Source organism: Phoenix dactylifera, chromosome 4 (assembly GCF_051530095.1).
Source record: "Phoenix dactylifera cultivar Ajwa chromosome 4, Ajwa_hap1_PhDact_Kaust_v1.1, whole genome shotgun sequence".
In the NCBI taxonomy this organism is placed as follows: Eukaryota; Viridiplantae; Streptophyta; class Magnoliopsida; order Arecales; family Arecaceae; genus Phoenix; species Phoenix dactylifera.
Genome location: NC_143193.1, coordinates 39,469,218 through 39,489,424, shown reverse-complemented (window position 1 = coordinate 39,489,424; position 20,207 = coordinate 39,469,218). Strand labels below are relative to the sequence as shown.

The following is a 20,207-nucleotide window of genomic DNA, read 5'->3' as shown; positions in this document are numbered from 1 at the left end:
AGGCCTGCCTTCTCATGCACTGTAGTATGTGGCAAAGCGGGTGCTAGCTTTAGTATCTCACCCTTGTTGTGATTCCTTGTGTGAGCCAGCATCCATATGTGGGTTATATGTCACTTGCAGTCTTGTCACCTGGTCCATGATTAGTAACCATCTACATGACATGTTGCTCCCTTGTCTGATCAATGATTTGCTCTATCAAGCTTAGTATGTACCTGGCATCATGCACCTTATCAAAAGCATCAATTGATTTGCGGAAGAATGTTCATTTATCACGATATATCAAAAAATTGAAGACGCTTCTCCTGTTGGGTCCCATCCAACTATCTCACATCAATGTCAACTCATAACTCGCTTTGATATGAGGTTATTCATCTTCCTAGATCTTCATTGTTATTATCAAGCAAATCACCAAGAATCAGGGTCTGCCGAACTGGTACCAGGACCCGCACCGATCGGTGGACAGCTCGGTACAGTAGTGAACCGATACCGTACCGACGCACAGTATGCTTGGGACCAACACACCCATTTTGTTTTTGGATTTTTTCAAATTAATTTAATTGGTAATCAATCTTTTTGAACTTTTTCAATGATTTTAAGTTTAATTTGATATTTTTTTATGTTTCTATGATCTCGGTTTAATCTAAGTGATGCATCTTATTATTTTAAAATGATACAAATCATAAAATAATTAGTAAGATGTTGCATACTTCAAAAATTACTTCTGAATTATATAATACGTACTACTAGTTTTTTTATAATTTTTGGTATTATTTGTATATTTTTAATTATTTTTTAAATTTAAAAATAATTTTTAAATATTAATATTTTAAAAAATTAATTTCAGCTCAGATCCATGTAGAACCTAATAATGGATACTACATATATTTTTATAGGCCCGTGGGCATACATCAAATATTGATTTCTCATTTTTTTTCAAATTTATGCTTAGGCCATTGTGTGCATGTTCGCATCAAAACTTGAATAATGGACACCAAATTTTGTTGGAGAGTAGCTTGCATGCCCCTAAATACGCTTCTGATTTTATAGTTTTTTAATTTTATTTCTTTTATATTTTTTCTATTTTTTAATTATAAAATATAATTTTAATTTTTAAAAATTATATAAAATTTGAAAGTTAAAAATTTTTATGTCATCGTTTAGATCATTCATAGATCTACAACATATAATAAAATCAAGCCAAATCGTAAATTTTGGTACGATTTTTCCTTATTTTGCACAATTTGAGCTATTTTTTAATCCAAAAAAGATAAATTGAGGGAATGAGATAGGTGAGAGGAAGCATACCTTATTTAGGCTTGGATCTTTCTTCAATCGTGCTGAATCGGTTTGATTTTCATCGTGAGGGGAAGGAAGAAAGCCGGAGAGCTTAGAAACCTTTCCAACATCTTTTAATCAGCAAACAAAGGAAAGAGGAGGGGACCCTATTCAGAACCTGGTCGACTCAGTGCGAACCGGACGATTCACACTGAGTTTGAATGGAACGGGCTGATTCCAAACGGTTCCGGCCGGTTCTGTTTGGTTTGGGTCTCTTCTTGCCAGTTTCGGCCAGTTCGGTCTGGTTCGGGCCTTTTTTGGCCGGTTCCAGTCGGTTCGAAATCAATTCTGGCCGGTTCAGGGTCGGAACCGACTCCAATAGGTGAACCGATCTGGTTTTCCACGGGTCGGCTCGGTATGGGCCGAACCGGGCGGTTTGGTCTGGTTCGGCCTTTCTTGCCATGAATATCCCTTGATCCAGAAGGATTGACATGATAGCTAGCTTTTTGGATGGAGCTAATAATAGAATTGTTTTAGATGTTGGCTATGGAATTTGTAGGATGTGGTTGCAGTAGAGCCAAGAAGTAATATCTCTTCACATATCCCTTTTCTTATTCTTGACGAGCGTGAAATTAATCCTGTGTTGCTTTGAATCTTTGCTAGAAAAGGCATGTGGATCTAAGTCTTGAATGGTGGTCCCTGTTGGTATATCTTTGGATTTTTTCCTTTCTTGTTGGTAAAAGTCCTTAATATAAATGTGTTTACACCATGTTCTAACCTATAATGAAGCTCAAACTTCAGTTGGATTGCGGTTACAGGGCAATCCTAGAAATTGAATAATTATTAGAGGCTCTTGCCTCAGTAAAGAAAATAAGCTGACCTTTAAGTTTGATTTAACAAGGTAGACATGTGAGCCACTAACCAGAGTTAAGTGGTAGATAGTACAATATGCATTATATCTCCATTAAGAACATCAAGAACGGCCAGCTAGACTTGGGGACCAAATGATATAGCAGAACGATCAAACTATTGAGCCACATCTAAAGGGAATTGGTCGAACAAGGTCAAGTGGTTACTTGAGGCATATGCCGAATTCTAGGAAGGTTGCAAGTACAAGCCACTTGTGATTGGCCTACCAGAAGACAAAGTATTGACTTAACACAAGATATTGATGAGGTCTGGAAAGCTTGACATGAGAGGGAAATAGTTAATGAAAGATTAGAAGGTGGAAAGTGGAGACGTCGTTAGAATCAACTACAATAGCTATCAGAAGAAATTGGATAGAGCGGTGGTAATCAATAGGATTGGTGTCAAATCTGTCGATGTTGGAAGGAGATAACTGTCCAACAGTAAGAAAAGATTTGTATAAATGTTAAGTTGTAACTCTATGACCAAGACTTTCGCCAAATTAATAATCAGTCTCCTTGTCATTTTACCTTTTTCTTTCAGTTATCTTTAATCCTTTAGTTCCTAATTCATCGTGTAGTTCATAGCCTCTAGCCACCACTCCCTTCCTTGAGAAGGCTGTACCCAACAGCGAAAGCCCTTGAAGGTCAAGGTAATAGGACCAATTGCCATCTCTCGCTTTCTGGTTTGGATGCTTGTGGCATGCCTAGCATCTAGCCAAGCTCAGCTGTCGACATGTGCTCCATTGCATCTCATCCTGAAAGGAAAAGGGTGCGAACAAGATTCTGTTTCACTACCACCTTTACCAGCAAGCTCTCTCACTGATTGGCTCCCCTTGTAGTTAGGATCTATCTTGGCAGACCCAGAATAAGATCCATCCTCCCACTATGAGGGTCCAAATTTTTTCTTGTACGTGGAAATCTCTTCCCTTTGCCATTGATCATTTAAACTATCTTGTGTGGTAGCCTGAATTTAGGTCTTCTTCATCTCATCTGGATACAATGCCTTATAGGCCTCTGAACCTTGGAATGACATGATGGTGGCTCAGCTGCTCGATGATTAATCTCTGTTTATTTCTTTGCACTATTTCTTGCCTCCCTAAAATTATGAAAGTGTTTCTTCACCAATTGGTGAACTTCGTGTGGACATTTCTTAATGCAGTTATATCAGGATATTCATTGGCCAAATATTGCTTCAATCTCATCCCATTCCTTCCACTCTACATTGCACCACTTGTACTTTTAATGATACTAACCATGGTCATGCACCATGCTTTCGACCAATAAAAACATCTTTATCCTTCTTTTTTGTTGTTGAATCCATGTTTGCAAATTTGATGACCACGCGTCATAAACCACCTTATTTATTACCATGAATTACATAAAGTGGATCCACACTTTTAAAAATAAAAAATATTTTTAGACATATTAGTGATTTTTATAACTTAATTTCACTTAATACATGTGCTAATTTACAAATGATGCAAAAAATATGCACATTGTCCTGGAAAATATGTCCTGCTTATAAATACACATTTCTAGTTTAATAATTTTAAATTATTAAATACTTGACTAATTTGATAATTTACATTGTAATGCCATGGCTGAATTATTTCAGAAAATACTTCTAAATTATCTATGTAGAATAATAATTTTAATATTTTCTATTTTTAAATATTTTTAGTTAATTTTATTTAAAATTAATATTTAATTATAAAATATATAAAATTAATTTTAATTTAGATTAATGTAGAACCCTATCAGAGGCACTACATATATTTTTTAGCCCATAGGTATGCATTTATTGCCATTTTTGAAATTTTTTTGGCATTTGGCTTAGGTTTAGGTAGCCATAATCATGCCCAAATTTAAACAAATTGCTGCCAGAAAAGAAAGCAAATAATATGCACACCCCTAACCATTCTTCCAATTTTGTAATTTTTGAACATTGTTTTTTGTTATTTTGTTGAAAAATATATTTTTAATCTAAAAATTCATAATAATGAAAAATCATGATTCCATTTCCAATGCATAGATCATCCTTCAATCTACGAACTACAGCATATAGTGAAATCATACCAACATAAAAAATTTTTGGCACTTGCTATAGTAATTTGTGGCCTATTTTTGGCTTAAGAGGGAAAAAAAAGGAGAGAAGAGAGGGTAGAAGTTTCTATCATTTTTCTTCTTTGATCTGAGTTGCTAGTCTGCAAACTTCTTTCCCCTTCTTTTCCTCTCTTCCCCACATTTTCAAGCAAGATACGCCGTACCGACGTGAACCGGGCAGTACGGGGCATACTGTATTGGTATTCCGTACGGATGGCATACTGACACTTAGTATGCTAAAAAAATCCGTACCATACCATAACGACACTATGCTAGTGTGGCATCGATATGGGGTCTGGTACCGAGATGGCGAACCTTGTTTCCAAGTCTTTTGAAGTTTAAAAGGAGAGGACAATGTCGTTGAGACAATTCTTTTTTCTTCTTCCTCTTCAATTATTAGCTTGGAACCAACAAGTGGCAGTCTAAAGCAAGTTCAACCAAGCATTCTGCCTAGTTCAAATCAGTTTGAACTGATTCCCTTCAAATCCTAAACAAAACCCCCTTATTGATCCTGTTCTGCACCGATTTGGTATGGAACACTTGAATTGGGCAGTTCATCTCTGTTTTGAGAACCTTGAGTAGTTGAAACTTAAAGGAGACCATAGATCGCCCAATGGTGAACCTCCACCTATCATTAGTTACAGTTGCTCTTGTAGCCTGACTAACCATCCATGAATAAAGGTAGCCAAAGATATTTACTTCAGAGTTGGCCTCAAGATGTTGATGAGTAGTTGGAGGAATACCTTATACTTGATGGAGTGGTTCATCATATCCAAGAGATTGGTTTGCTTAGGATGCATCTATCATAAGTTCATAACATTGCCCCGAACTGGAAAAAAAGAATGCAATTCTCTTGAAAAGCTCAAACCTATCAAACTGCATAAAATATCTTAAAGCGTCTAGAAGTGTAAGGTAGTCCTAGTGAATATGTTGAGGCTTAATATCAGTTTGTCTGTATATGGAGAAGGAACGTAGCCACCCCATTTTCATAGTATTGGTGATTGTTTGTTAAGTTCAACAAGTGTTGTATCATGATTATGCATTCTCAGGCACTAGCTCATGTTGGCCTAAAATAAGGAGCAATCTTGCAAAATGACACAGTAAAGAGGTATAAGTATTAGTTGAGCAACTATTTCTGAAATTTTTAAAAATTGAATGGACTACTTCATGGGCTCTATTATCAGAATTGTCATGTTTTACCCTCGCATTTGATTAATCTAACTTGTTTTACTGAGGAATATATAATAACCTTTTGGGTTTTCTACATAATGTCCCATGTCATGACCCAGTCACTTGAATGAATGATTTTTCAAATGCCATTGTTTTTCGAAAACAAAAGCAACCGGAAAAAAAGTATTTTTATCAATACAGGTAATATACATGAACATTCCCCCCCCCCCCCCCCCCCCCCCCCCCCCCCCCACCAAAAAAAAAGAAAAAAAAAACTGCCCCCAAATCATATCCATTGTATTGTGCTTCTGTAGGTTTTCCAAATGTTGGGAGCACCAATATAATGGTGGAATGATCCTTGATAGAATGTAAGAAAATCTACAAAAACAAGAATCCCCCCTCAAGGTGACTATTACTAGATTTAGGTTTCTGTTTCAGAGATCTCCAGACGCTGTTGCTCCCAATAGCATTACAACTGTACTCAAATTAATTTAAGATCTGGGCATATCAAAATATTCTTGTTCTATAATAGTAAAACAGCATGAAAAAGAGTATCAACAAGAGAAAATGGAAGAAGGTGAGTACAAAGAGGGCAGATAACAAGGGGGTAAACACCTCTATGAGAAGCTATATCGTTCAATATAATCCATAATTCATACAAAATAAAGTTGTTGTCACCAGATCAAACTTATAGATTCTCAAAGAAACCTTAAACATTGTTTCTTAACCAATAAGGGACTCCAAATTTACCTATAGTGAACCTAAGACTAGGCTGAAACTTCATTATAGCAGAACTATCATTTTCTAACAAAAGTTAAGTAAAACTTTTACAAAAAAATATATTTTCTCAGAAAAACCTTCCCAGAAAAAGGGAAATTCGTATTTCTATTGAATCCTTCATAGAAAGCCATAGAAATTACATTGAAACATAATTGTTGTTACCTAATTCCTTTTAATCCAATTGAGACCAAAAATAGGACCTTTAGATTATAATCCTGCTTCTAATAGGATTCAACAACCCGTTAGAAAAATAATCCTAAAAGTTCATACAGAGTTTGCGAGAAGTAGACACTAAAAGCCTAAAAATCGAGAAATACATCTATCTATCTGAAACCTCAAATCCTTATTTTCTGAACTCCCCAGAGTATTTTAGATCCAGAAATTCCTTATTGATGGTAGAAAAAATCCTTATTTTCTGAACTCCCCAAACTATATTAGATCCAGAAAATCCTTGTTGATGGTAGCAATCACAATGTCATCTTCCAAATTGTCTGATATTTTTTCTTAGAGTTAATTTTTTTACGTAGATGTTACAATGCATTGAACAAGTGTAATGGTGAAGATGGGTGGAAAAAGAGCAAATTATTGACAGTCAATCTTTGAAGTTGCATGATGAAAAAATATTATAATTGATGATCCTCACCAAGAACCTGATAATCATGGAATTGTTTGTCTCTCTTGACTTACTAAAATGAAGATAAGAAACAGTAAATTTGATGCGGCTGAAAAATACTCAAATTGCTTTAGCCTTCGTTCCTTATATATATCCAATCCCACGACTATACTAACGCTTTTAACATCAAAATTATCAGGGCTTATATGAACTTATAGTTATGTAATCTTGTATGTTTCACATGCCTAAATGTGAAGAACATAGAAAATTATCCAATAACACTAAAATATTAGCATTATGCCCACATAACACTTTAATATGTAAAAAAAGTGTTGATTAACTTATACCTTTTAGCATCTTGACACATCTAAAACTTTATCAAAGTTGTGCATACTTATGTCCTCCAAAAGAAATGTCCTAGTTCTGCCCCTTCATATATTCCTGCATATAGTACATCAGTATATGAAACGGGTACCTGTAATGAAGAAATAAATGGAAAAGGTTGCCTGCATATTTCAAGATTAGATGGTTTATTAAAACTATTATGCCGTTATGCATGCACTTTGTTTTCTCACAGTTATGTGTTGCTTTGTAGTTTCATAAAGAAATGATGATCGTGCCCCATCATTTATGGAAACAGCAACTTATTTTCAATTTCATTGTATGTAAATTATTGTTATTATGACTGCTATTTTCACTTCTCCTTAGGTCGTTGAGGTAAATGTTAAAGTGGAAGGACCAGGCCAAAATAATGTTCATAACAATGCATTTTATGCTGAAGAAAAGCTTCTCAGATCTGAATTGCAAGCTATGCGTGATTGTGATCCTTCATCTGCTCGCCACTGGATTGTAAGGCACCATACACCTTTTACCTGAAGTTTTTTGTTGTTAACACATATGATTGCCTTTTTCTTCCAATATTTTCATCATTTGAAGTTCTTGTTATGCATGGTCACTTGCGAAATTGTGTACATGCATTATAGTTTCATATGTGGATCAGAGCATAGTAGATCAATATCAATGCTAAGCGACTTGTAAAATATCTTTCTAGTCTACTTCATGTAAATAGCCTATGGATGTATTAATTTATGTGTTTTCTATGTTGTTGTGAAATTGAGGTACAAAGTCTTTGACAACACAACCCTGAGGCACCTGCAGCTTTGGTGGGTCCTGGGTGGGGTTGTCTCTTGGGCTTTTAGGTTGGCACTTTGATGAGCGATTCTACGCCAAAGGTTGTCTGGTGCTTTGCTTGCCATTTTGAAATGGGCCCATTACTTAAGAATAGCTCCATAATTCTAATTCGTTCATTTTTAGAAAAATGCCAACAAAGTAATCCTCCTTTTGCCTTTGTCTTGATTTTCTGCAAATAATGTTTTAGCGAGAAGCAAGAAAGTGCATAAACGAAGTATATTGATGATTCATCCAAACTTTATTGGTTAATGAGATCACAGCCATCCATATCCTCTTCTTCATATGGAAGCTACTTCTATGGAATCCAAATATCAAATGATGAGTTTACAATTTGTACATATTTTTTTGGGTAAATTGTTGTGCTTAGCCACCTAGGCTTTCCACCTAAGATTTTATAGTTCATCACATAGCATTGTCTAGGTTGTTTGGAAACCTTAGAACACAAAACACTATCCCTAGTTACATTCTAAATGAGGAAGATGTCAGGTCTTCTGTAAATAGACTAAGCTATGTAATTACAGTGCTTGGTAATGTATGATTCAAGGATTGCCGTACTGCTCCAATTGCCTGGTTCGGGGCATACCAAACGGTACTGAGGGCGAATCGGCATGGTTTCGCCCCTTGATTCGAAAAATCTGGCGAGAGAGGGAAAGCGAGAAGGAGAGAGAGAGAGAGAGAGGAAAAAGACAAAGATGGAGGGGGGAGAGGGAGAGAGAAGGAGAGGGAGGGGGAGAGGGAGGAAGGGAGGGAGGGAGAGGGAGAGGGAGAGGAAGAGAGCAAGAGGTCGAGAGAGAGGGCTTGAATGCTCTCATCTCCTCTGCTGTCTATAGGGGCTTGTCCCTATTTGAAATGAAATAGGGGTGAAGTCCTAAATTTTTTTGCGAGTTCTTAAAAAATTTAGGCCTCCACCCTTGTTTCATTTCACAACAGGGATGACCCCATGGATGGCAGAGGAGAATAGGGATTTCAAGCCCTCTCTCTCCCCTCCCTCTCCCTGTCCCTTTCCCTCTCTCTACCTCTCTCCCTCTCCCTCCCTTTCCCCCCTCTCTCACACTCTCTCTTTTTCGCTCTTTCCTCTCTCCCCCTCCTAGCTGGCTCTCCCTTTGTTAGTAGAGGTCCAAAATAGCACGATACGGCACAATACCATATCGTACCATACCATCGGGCAACTAGTACAGATCCTGGTATCGGTACATCCAACTTATTATTATTGATTATAAATCAACATTATAAGTAGGCCTATCAAAAGAACTTAGTAGCTCGAGCTTGGCTCAAGTTCCGTTTGAGAAAAGCTTATTGAGCTTAATTTGGAGCTAAATAAACAAGCTTGAATCAACAAAACATGCCTGAAATTCATTTCAAGCCAAGCCGAAAGTCATCCTATCTCGATCAAAGCTTGTCAAGGCCCAAATAGTTTTTTATTACATATTTTATATTGTTATTGGAATCAATTAATTGTTAGTTCAAGATTGAAGCAAGCTTTAAGTCAAGTTTTAATTCAATGTTGAACTAAGCTTTATTCATATTCAAATCATTTTCAGTTCTGTTTAAGATTATCAAGCTGATCAATTAGGCTTGTTTTTGGTTTGCTTTGAAATTAAATTTGAATTGAGCTTCAAATAATGGTAAACAAATCAAGCTTGATTATAGAGTTAAAGCTCAAAATTAATTTCAAACCAAGTATGATTGCTGATCAGACCGAAGCTCAGTCAAGCTTGGTTTGATTGCATGCAGCCACGCATAACTATAGGCTTCAACTGTGCATTAGTTTCGAAGCAGGAAGATGTCATATGTGAAAGTGAATCCTAGGTTCTTCGGTGTTAAGCATGCTGATTTTTTTTTTTTTTAAAACCATGGCTGAACCTGATCGGGTTGCCTACGTACCCCTTCATAAGGGGGATCAAGCCATACGTAGTTCTTTTTAAGTTTTAAAACGCAGCGGAAAAATCGAATCAAACAATTTAATTCATGCATGCTTACAAGATCAAATCTAGAAATCAGCACCTTAAGAACACATAGGATTATGCCGGAATCGTTTAAACAATTATGCTAAAATTTTCATGCATGATTAACTATCAGATCTGAAACTTAAGAACTCTATTCCGATTAATCTCCGAATATCCATTGAATGGATTCTGGAGATATCTCCGTGAGGAGCCCCAAAAGAGGGTAAAACCTCGGGGAATCAGACCTAGATCTTGACACCATAATAAAAGATTAATGTAGGATTAATACCTTTTATGATGGATGAAACTTGTGGATCTGATCCTCGACTTCGCAGCCACGCACACGAATGGCCTCTACGAGAAGTCCACGCGAAGTTCCTGAAGAGATCCAATCCTGCGGAAGTGCTAGCTTGCGCAGAATTTCTTGAGGCTGAAATTTAATCTTCCAAACGCTATCAACTTTTGATCCGCCTTCTTGGAAGAACTTGGAGGAAAGGTTTAAAGGGATTGAAGAGGACTTAGATCTGATCTAAAGACTCTTATCAGGGACCCCTAACACTAATGGCGCGATGGACTTAGAGGAGGAAGAAGTCAGCTAGATTGAATGCAGAATTTTTCCATGCATGAACTAGGGTTCCTCTCTTTTCTTTTCCCTTTTTTCTTCTTCTTTTTCTCTTTTTTTCTTGAATTCGACCACCAGATGATGGAGGTCCTTTTAATGTTGCTCTCCTACCTAACTTCATGCCAACCATCCCATATTTGTGGAGGATTTTGTGGGGTTTTGAATTTTGAATTCAAAATTCAAGTTCATGTGCCATTACATGATGAAGCTTGATCTAATCTAAACCATTCATCATGTTTCCACTTTCCTCTTTCAATTTCGAAATTTCCATGCCCCCAAACAGATTAGAGGGTCACGTGGTGATTTTGTGGTGATTAAATTCGAAATTCAACCTTAATTAGAAGTGAGATAAAGATAAGGATGACATATGTCATGAAGAGAGAGAATTTGATCTTATCCAATTCTTTTCATGAATTTATCTCTCCATTTCGACCCATCTAATGATGAAAGAGGTCCCTGATGTTGCCAAGTGTCCCATGGCACCATTAAATAAATTAAATTAATTTTTAATCATATTAAAAATCAATTTATGGCGCCATGCATGGATATGTGACAAGTGGATTTCAAGATCCGAAATTCCGAACAGTTTCAGATCAAACCCATTTAATTTAATTAAATCCTAACAAATAGAATGATCCAATTACCATGGGTTGAACCTAATCCAATTAGGTCAATCCCTAATTAAGCACAAATTTAATCTAATTTAATTTGGTCAACCTAAGTCCTCTTGATTCAGACCTAATCCAATCAGGTCAAAAATCCTGATTGAGCCCAGAATTGAATCTAATTCAATTTGGCTGATCCTTAGTCTAATTACTCAATCCAATTGAGTTCATTAGCAATCTAATTACTAATTAATCCTCCGATAATTACTTTAATTATTTTATAAGATAATTTGCCAATCGAATTGACCAAATTACCCCTGAATGATTCTTAATCATTCATCAGCCTTCTTAATCAATCAGGAATCTTCTATGCGTGTGACCTCATAGGTTCGAACCTAAGCCGGTAGTATAGGAACGACTTCCTACACTAATTGATGTGACCATCTAGCAATGGTACCCGACGTCCGAATAGGCCGAATATATGCGAAGCAAATATTCTGGAACCCTGAACTATGGTTACTGTATAATTCAATCCCTTTGACTCTTAATGCCAGGATGACTTAGAGCTCACTGTCAACCCTATAATTAGTACATCCATTATGTGATTAACTTTAGATATCCCGTGACTCCTCACTGGGATTACCCTGGCCAAAGTTTTGCTAAATTAATCACAAGATATTATTCCTGTTTCCAGGAGGGGTCAATTCCATCTTGACTCACAACTGACTACGCAAGTACTTGACTGCACCCAGTGACCTTCCGTCACTGAATTAGAAATTCAGGTAGTCCGGTACCAAAGTACAGTGAGTTGCTTGCTAGTCACAGGTTGCGGTCTCAGGTCAGAGGGCCAAACTTATACCCATATCCACTCGGAACATCTCTCGACAGTAGAGCGTTCTGGAATTGGTCACGTTCAGTGAAATGTACTCCTACACTTCACCTGTAAGGCATATCAGTGTCTCCACACTCCTTGGTTAAGAGGACAACCAACGTATATGTCACACAACGACCTAATCTCGATAATGTTGTCGTCCTAGTAACAACATATTATTTAGTCGCGAACAAGTTTAAGGACTCAAAGATAAATCCTCCTTTATCATAACATAAGTCCTAAGGACTTCATCATTATAAGAGTTCATTTGAAGATGAAATGATGAATAATGCCAAATAATACTTTATTAATTTGTCAATTTATTTACAAAATTCAATCATCAATATGCTGACGATTGACATTTAGGATACAATTCCCAACAATATGCATATTGAACTGCTTTCAAGTTGTGCTTTGTTAATTACGTGTCTTTACTTAAAAACTAATACACGGTTTGATCTTATGATGTCATCTTCTTTGTGGACATGTTTATGTGACATACAACAAATCTAACAAAATGACCTAGTTTGAATGTTCTTTAAATGACTTGCCCCTTTTGGATTGTAATTTTTTGCCAGAATAATAAATCTGTGGATAGCAACTAAGTTAAAATGCCTACTGAGATATTGATTTTCTTGATGACCAGGGTTAGATGTGCATTCTACTGAGATATTGCTTTATCTATTGAGACATTTCCCCTGCTTTGGTGATATAGTTTGTATATTTCTGAACAAAAGTAAGGTTATAGTTGGTATATTGCTTACCCGTCATGATAGCGAGTGATGGTTACAAGTCCCAACCTGTTTGATATCAATATATTCAGTCTGAATTTCTTAGTTGGTCTTGGCCATAACTTGGAAAGCATTAAACAAGTGAGTTTTGATTATTTATATTTTCTTGTGGGGTCTTGTCTATGGAATAACATTTGGTAATTTGGTCTAAGAAATTAGATAGAACTGGAACCTGTTGGAGTTATGGGTGGCTGCCTCGGTGCCTAAGCATCTGTTTTGTTGATAGACATGCATCCTGGTGATTGTGCGATAGAAATGCCTTTGAATGCATAAGAATCCCTTACCTTGACTATTACATGGATCCATACATGCGAGCGTGCATGCACACACACAAAGAACACACAGAATCATATATACATACACTAACATATGCATAACTATGTACATATATCTGTGCCACTTATATCTATAGACGTTTGTCTGGTGTGTTCGTTATATACCAATCATTTTGTTTTAATTTCCTTTTTTATAAGTGATCCACTAATGAAATAAGGGAGTGAGATACATCATATTCAACTACAAGAAAAAATCAGATTTTGACAAAAGGTATCTTAAGTTTTAAACTAGCAACTGTAAAAGGTCTTCTATTCAAAAACCTAAACTTGATCTCTAGACTCGAGCATGATAACTGAGGTTGCCCAACAATTTATACCACTTGATTTGGAATAAAATGATGCATTTGACAAATAAAGGTTTGATAATATAAATGAAGCAGTTGAATCAAAGATTAATTTATATTGTCTGTTTCCTAGCTGATCATCACTGTGACTGCCTAAGGGCTGCTTAGGCTATTTGACGAGCCTGAGTCTACAATCACCACTTTGATGTATTGACCTGTTTGATGCATTGTTATTAGACTATGTCCTTTAAAATGCGTTGTTTTAATTGTGAATCTTTACTTGGCAATGTCCTTGAAACTTGATGGCTTGCATGAGTTTAAAACCATGAATTTCCTACTACATATTCTAGTTAGGGACAACTATTCTTGTTTTGACCTGAATCAAATACAACATCTAATAAATTATTCGAATTTTATTTTTTAATTACTAATGCATTCCATTCTCATTTCCAGGTAAGGAACACAAGAACTGTTAATCGAACTGGCCAACCTACAGGATACAAGCTTGTGCCTGGTTCTAATTGTCTACCTTTAGCTGGTCCAGAGGCAAAATTTTTGAGAAGAGCTGCATTTTTGAAGCATAATCTTTGGGTTACACCATATAATCGTGATGAGATGTACCCTGGAGGAGAGTTTCCCAATCAAAATCCACGTCCAAATGAGGGATTAGCAACATGGGTTAAGAAGAACAGGTCACTTGAGGAAACTGACATTGTTCTCTGGTTAGTTTTCATTTCCTAGAATTTGATAGCTTTAATAGTTAAACTTTTTTACTTTCTATTTTCTTGGTACGTGTCAAAAATTTTTGGTGAGTCTCCTCTTAAATCTTTATTTGTTTTTCCTATGAAGGGCTAGTGTTTCTCCTTTGATTTTTGTGTAGAATATTAGCACAGATTTAGTTCGTAAACTGTTACCATTTTTTTTGCTTTTTTTTCCTTTTATGGGATAGGCGATTATTTAAATCTTAAAAAAGGACATTTCTTCTTCTTTTTTTTAAGGTTGCTAGTCTTGCAAGTTATTTTTTTTTATTTCTTGAAACATCCCTTGTTTGTCATTTCATTCATTATGATGTCTTTGCAGGTACATATTTGGGGTTACCCACATTCCAAGGTTGGAAGACTGGCCTGTCATGCCTGTGGAACGCATTGGTTTTATGCTCATGGTATCACTTTCATTATGTCTAACTTTTTTTATGTTTATACTCTGTATTGGTGCATTTATTTTTGTATGTCTAGAACTTTTTGCTTAGAGGACAGTAATACCCTTAATCTAAATTCTCATATTTGGCCTTGACGCATGAATCAGACTTACTACTGAGGCAGATGTTGTGCTTAAAGGATTCATATAGTGCAGTTGAATATGAATCCACATTCTATATCCTGTTATATGTTGGTATACATAGTCAAGCCTGTTTATACATGCCATTGTAGTGTATTAGTTTGGTTCTTGAAGTCCCTGTGTGCATATGACAGGCTGCTTGAAAAATGTACTCCTTACACATGTATGCAGATGCACACGACTTCTTCTTGAAGGGTTAAATTTCATTTTGCCTTACATTTTTGTATTCTTATTTTTCTTAATATTAGGGTGGTCTGTGATGACACAGAACCAGGCTCGGCCAAGTCCAGAATGTGACTGCAATCTCGTTGATCGGTGTTTGGATTTAGTTTGATTAATTTTCGCGGGAGCACATATTTACCGACTTAAACCTCAAGACATGTAATTATAAAGTAATTGGTCATTGGTCATATAGAGCAACTAAATTTTCGTCCAAACTATACTTTTGCAATACATAATTCTGAAATCAATTGTTTCGTTCTATCATCTTATAATACAGAAAATAGTTTAGTTTAGAGGTAAATATTGCATCCCTTGGTATATACAACTATCTCATTACTTCATTAATACATTCACTTTTGATGCTCCTTGCTTTACTTTAAGATACACAAAAAGGATCTAACTGACTTTGATGCTCCTTGTATGGTGGGAGCTTCACTACATGCCCCAAAAATACTTCCAATCTTTTAGTAGTCTGAGTCAACAAGCTACTCACTTTGAAATATGGTAAATAATTAGATGAGCTACATGGTTTAGCAAGTACCCAAACATAGTGAAGTCTAGGGTCAGCGGAACCGTCCCGAACCGGACGGTTTTGCCATTTTGAGCCGTCCCGGCGGCTCATCGGGATGGTTCCGGCAATGGAAATGAAAACCATTACCAGAGGCAGAGAATGAGAAGCAAAAAGGAAAAGAGAGAGCGAGTGGGGGAGGGAGATGGGGAGGGAGGCTGGCGGAGGCCTACTTCGGGGTAGTAGGCAGAGGCTGCGGCTTGCTCCCTTGTTTCGTTCGAAACAGGGGTCCAGCCGCTATAAAATTTTAAAATTTTTAAGTGAAGTCGGTAAATTGCTGGTCGACTTCACTTAAAAATCACGAAATTCCCTCCCTTTCTCTGCCTTCTTTCTCTTTCTTTTCCTCTTCTGTTTGTCCTCTCCCCCGCCTCTTCTACTGTGTCGGTACGGGCCTGACATGGCATGGCACGGTGCCCGGTATCGGTTCCGCCGATGTTGGTGAAGTCACTATTGTATGAAGAAAATAGAATCATGGAAATGATATGGTTACATACTTACAAAAGTTCATATAGTTAATAACTATCTTATAGTACATATGTAATGAGTACACTTACTAATGTAACATTATTTGGAAATGCCGGAATGCTTTTTAAACAATTGGCATCATGAAGATGCTTGCCTTTTCATGCAAAATTATGGAAAACACTGGTCTTAGGGATACACTGACATACTCTGAGAAACATTTGAAATACAATAGGGTATACTTAAAAATTATTTGAAAACACTGAAACTTTGAAACTTACTATGATTTTCAATATCAACTTGTTAGTAATCAACTATCATACCCGCTGGTCTGGGGTTCGCTGAAGCCAACTATCATACCCATTGGTCAGGGATTTACTAATCAATAAGTCCATTAGCTAAGGGTTCGCTACATCATGTCTCTTACTGAGAATATGTGGCCATCGACTTAACCCTGCTGGTTGTGCCTCTACTGAGAACATGAAGGCCAACAACTTATATCCTGCTGTCTAGGGTCACTGCTTCGTGTCCCTATTAAGAACACGAAGGTTAACAACTTAGGCCTTGCTGGCCAGGGTAACCAGAAGTTTTTCTTTCAATTTGTAACAAACGAAACTTCTTACTTTTAGATGATATAATGATTAATGAACACTGTAAATGACGAGTTAAAAGAAATCTCTTTGATATATTAGTATGAATTTAAATCATGATGACTTAGCATTGATGAACTTGGATGTCAAATAGTTATTCAAAGCACATGTTTTTCAAAATTCACTTGACATAAAAGATTGGGAAAAATATCAAAAGATTATGAAAACTTTGCTCATTTTCATATAACAAGGATATATAACATATAATAGTCTTCATGTAACCAAGTGCAGTGCTGAAATTAAAATCAATGACCTGCCTCAACTTTAGTTAGAAACAGGGATTTCAAATGATTTATAAATAGTGAAGAATAGAGAAGAAAAATCTGAATCCTCATAAAATTCATCTATTACTTGCTAACCATAAAACATCAGCTTTTTAAGGAACTTACCTCTTTAGATGATTTACAAACATTCTCACACCCTTACTTTCTTCTAGCTTGCCCCTATTCTTCACCGTCTTTCTTTGGTAGCTGATTTCTGTAAATAGCTAGAATTTTTAGAGTTGCAGAACCATCGGAAGAGGGCAGCACCCTCCTATTTACTGATCTCTTGAAGCAAGAGTTGTGCAGTCACAAATAAGAGTAGTTAGGTGTCACACTATGATTCAGCTAGGTGGCTTATAGGTAAGCACGTGGTGGCTCCTTCATCAGCCTTAGCATGAGGTATACAAGCATGAAGTGGCAGTTCAAGACAAAGTAACAAGTGATGTCAACTTAAACACGAGCTTAAGATGACAAGTCAATTATGAGGTGGCAATCACTACCATGAGGTAACACAAATAGGAAGTGGTGCAAGCAGGAGGTGGCATTTGAGCATGGCGTCAATATTACCATTAAGGATGAGGTAGTTAGAAGCATAAGGCGGCTATAATAATGATAAGTTAGTTCTAAAATTTTTCTTGTTCTATCCTAAGTTCTTTCTTGTCATAAAATTCAAGTCCATACTAATATAATTTCCCTTACAGAGGATTTATTTCCATGGTGATACTATTCACACATATCAATAGTTGATATAATACACTTAGCTCACATATACAGTGATCAAGAAGGCAATAATATATTGGGCTTTCGGTACTTAAAGCCCACATTGATCAAAATCTGTCTAAACCAGCTGGTACAAGCATGATCTGTTGGATTGTTATGTGTAAGAACAAATGGCTGGTTGTTTGTCAGATCTTATATACATAACTAGCGACGGTCAACCCTATATATGTGGGGGCCATAAGTTTAACTCAATTTTTTCATCTAATCTGTACTGTCAATTACTCCAAATTTTTCCTATCCTGGGAAGGTAACTCTATAAATGCTAATAGTCTACTCAAATGTGCAAATGGAACCTATGAATTTCAAACCAACATTCTGTCTATTTTACTCTCTGCCAGTTACACAAATCAAACCTTTTTTGGGGTCACAATTTTTGGGGATTCATTTTGAATATTCATGTTATAATGCTGCTATGTTTTTAATTGCATGCCTTTGGTTTGTTTTGACTGATTGTGATGTGCTAGTCTTTACCAAACGGGGACCTATGTTAGGTCTAACAAGCATGCATAGCACTACTGCTTAATAAAATAATTTCATATTCATTTTATGAGTCTTGAATATGCTATTTCTTTTTTCTTTTATTCCCAGATGATAACTTCCTTGTCATAAATTTAGTTGAAATGTAGTCCAAATGATGGTAGACATATTTTCTTTTTTCTTTTTTAACATAATTCGATGTGTCCATTTTCTGATAGAGTGATAATTGTGCAGCCTCATGGTTTCTTCAATTGCTCCACCGCTGTGGATGTGCCTCCTAGTACTAGTGAGATGGATGTGAAGGACAATAATGGAACACCAAAGTTGATTCAGAATGCACTGCTGGCAAAGCTGTGAGGGGAGATGTGAAAGGGGAAACTGGAAAAAACAGAAGGATGCCTGTAGGATGTCTGAAAGTTGCAATAAGGGACTTTGGACTGCGTTGTTTGTTGTTTCTTTATTGGCATATGTTTGATCTAGCTCGTACTTCACTTAAGCCACAGGTCTTGCCTGCGGCTTGAAGAAATTCCATCGAACGTATAAATTCTTAAGAGTATGTTTGGTTGTAATGAAAATCGCTTGGAAAACTTATTTTTCTTGGAAAATCTAGAGCCTTCTTGGCATTATTGCTTCGTGTGGGTTTGTTACTACTACGATTACGGAAACATCACCAAGAGATTGATGATGAAGGTGACATTTGCACATAGTTCTGCCGTCCCTTGTTTTTCTTATCTCATTTTCTTGAAAGCAAGAAATCTTTGCTTCCAAAAGTTCTAAAGATGTCAACAAAAATTCGAGAATACAAAATGGTTTAATCATGCAAAGCTTTTCAGTCTAGCTCCTTTTATTCATGGATTTTTGAAAACAAAAAACAGAAAACAAGAGCAAATAGTCCTAATTTTCTATTCATTTTTTTTTATTAGGAAATTAACAAAGGTGGAAGGCTAGTAATCGGCTTTCTTTGTTTTCTATTGAAAGGTTCTTTGTTTCTTTTCCTTTTTCATTAATTTCTTTGCAACCAAAAAAACTCTTATGGGCCTAGGTGGTAAAATTATTCTATGTATGAGGGCATTTTTTTTTTACTTTTTAATAGAACTAGGATCCAAGGAAGCCTGCATGAAAATGAGAGAATATCTGAACCAGGCCACTGGTGTTAATACCAATGACTCGACTTTGAAATCCTTGTGGCATGCGTTGTCCACAATTATAAAACACAGATTGAATAATAATAAAGAAATCCTTGTGGCATGCGTTGTCCTTGTGGCATGCCTGGACTCTGGGACTTGGTTCCTTTGCTAAAAACCCCAGGATAATAATAATAAAGAAAATGAAAAACTGAAATACAAAAGAGGCAGACACTAGGATACCGGAACAGGTAATTTGTCCTAACATATTGATATTGTGAGTTTGATGGTGGAACCATGGATCCTTACAGCTCGTCAACTTGGAATGACCAATGATCGGTGAATCCATATGTACCTCTTAACTGCTGGTTTCTGAATCTGTAAGTACCTCATGACTCGCCATTTCTCCTGTTTTATGCCCACTTAGTGTACAAAAATGATTGAAAATACTCTTCATTAACAAAAGTAACCACAAATGGAAGAATATATTGGTCTTTTAATCCCAAAATAATAATTGCTAGATTAGTTGTGCAATGGTATTAGGTTATCATGAGATGCCTATATCTCCATTCTACCCAAACACGAGAGAGAGAGAGAGAGAGAGAGAGAGAGAGAGACTTAATCTTAATTATTGGCGGTACTCATCTATGGTAGCCAAAACATACTCCAAATTTTTTTACTTAGTTTTGAGATTATTTGCAAACAATTGTAAAAGATCACTAAGTAGGTTATTTAAAATGTCATCTTTAAAATATTGCTAAAAAATATCCAAAGGATGTTGTTAATTAAATGCTTATAGTAGTTAATTTCAAAGGCCCAATCAAGTCTT

General features: G+C 36.3%; 1 protein-coding gene across 2 annotated transcripts in view; it reads left to right on the top strand.

The window, feature by feature from the left end:
* LOC103702015 (Copper amine oxidase family protein) overlaps positions 1-18,886 on the top strand; it is a 48,785-nt gene extending 29,899 nt beyond the window's left edge. For both annotated transcript variants that reach the window (XM_088719837.2, XM_039119411.3), the window contains 4 exons: positions 7,558-7,698; positions 13,948-14,216; positions 14,575-14,656; positions 18,489-18,886. In XM_088719837.2, the coding sequence (XP_088575963.1) occupies positions 7,558-7,698; positions 13,948-14,216; positions 14,575-14,656; positions 18,489-18,611 (615 nt within the window). In that variant the 3' untranslated portion in view covers positions 18,612-18,886. The remainder of the gene's footprint in view (positions 1-7,557; positions 7,699-13,947; positions 14,217-14,574; positions 14,657-18,488) is intronic.
* The last annotated feature ends 1,321 nt before the right edge of the window (positions 18,887-20,207 follow it).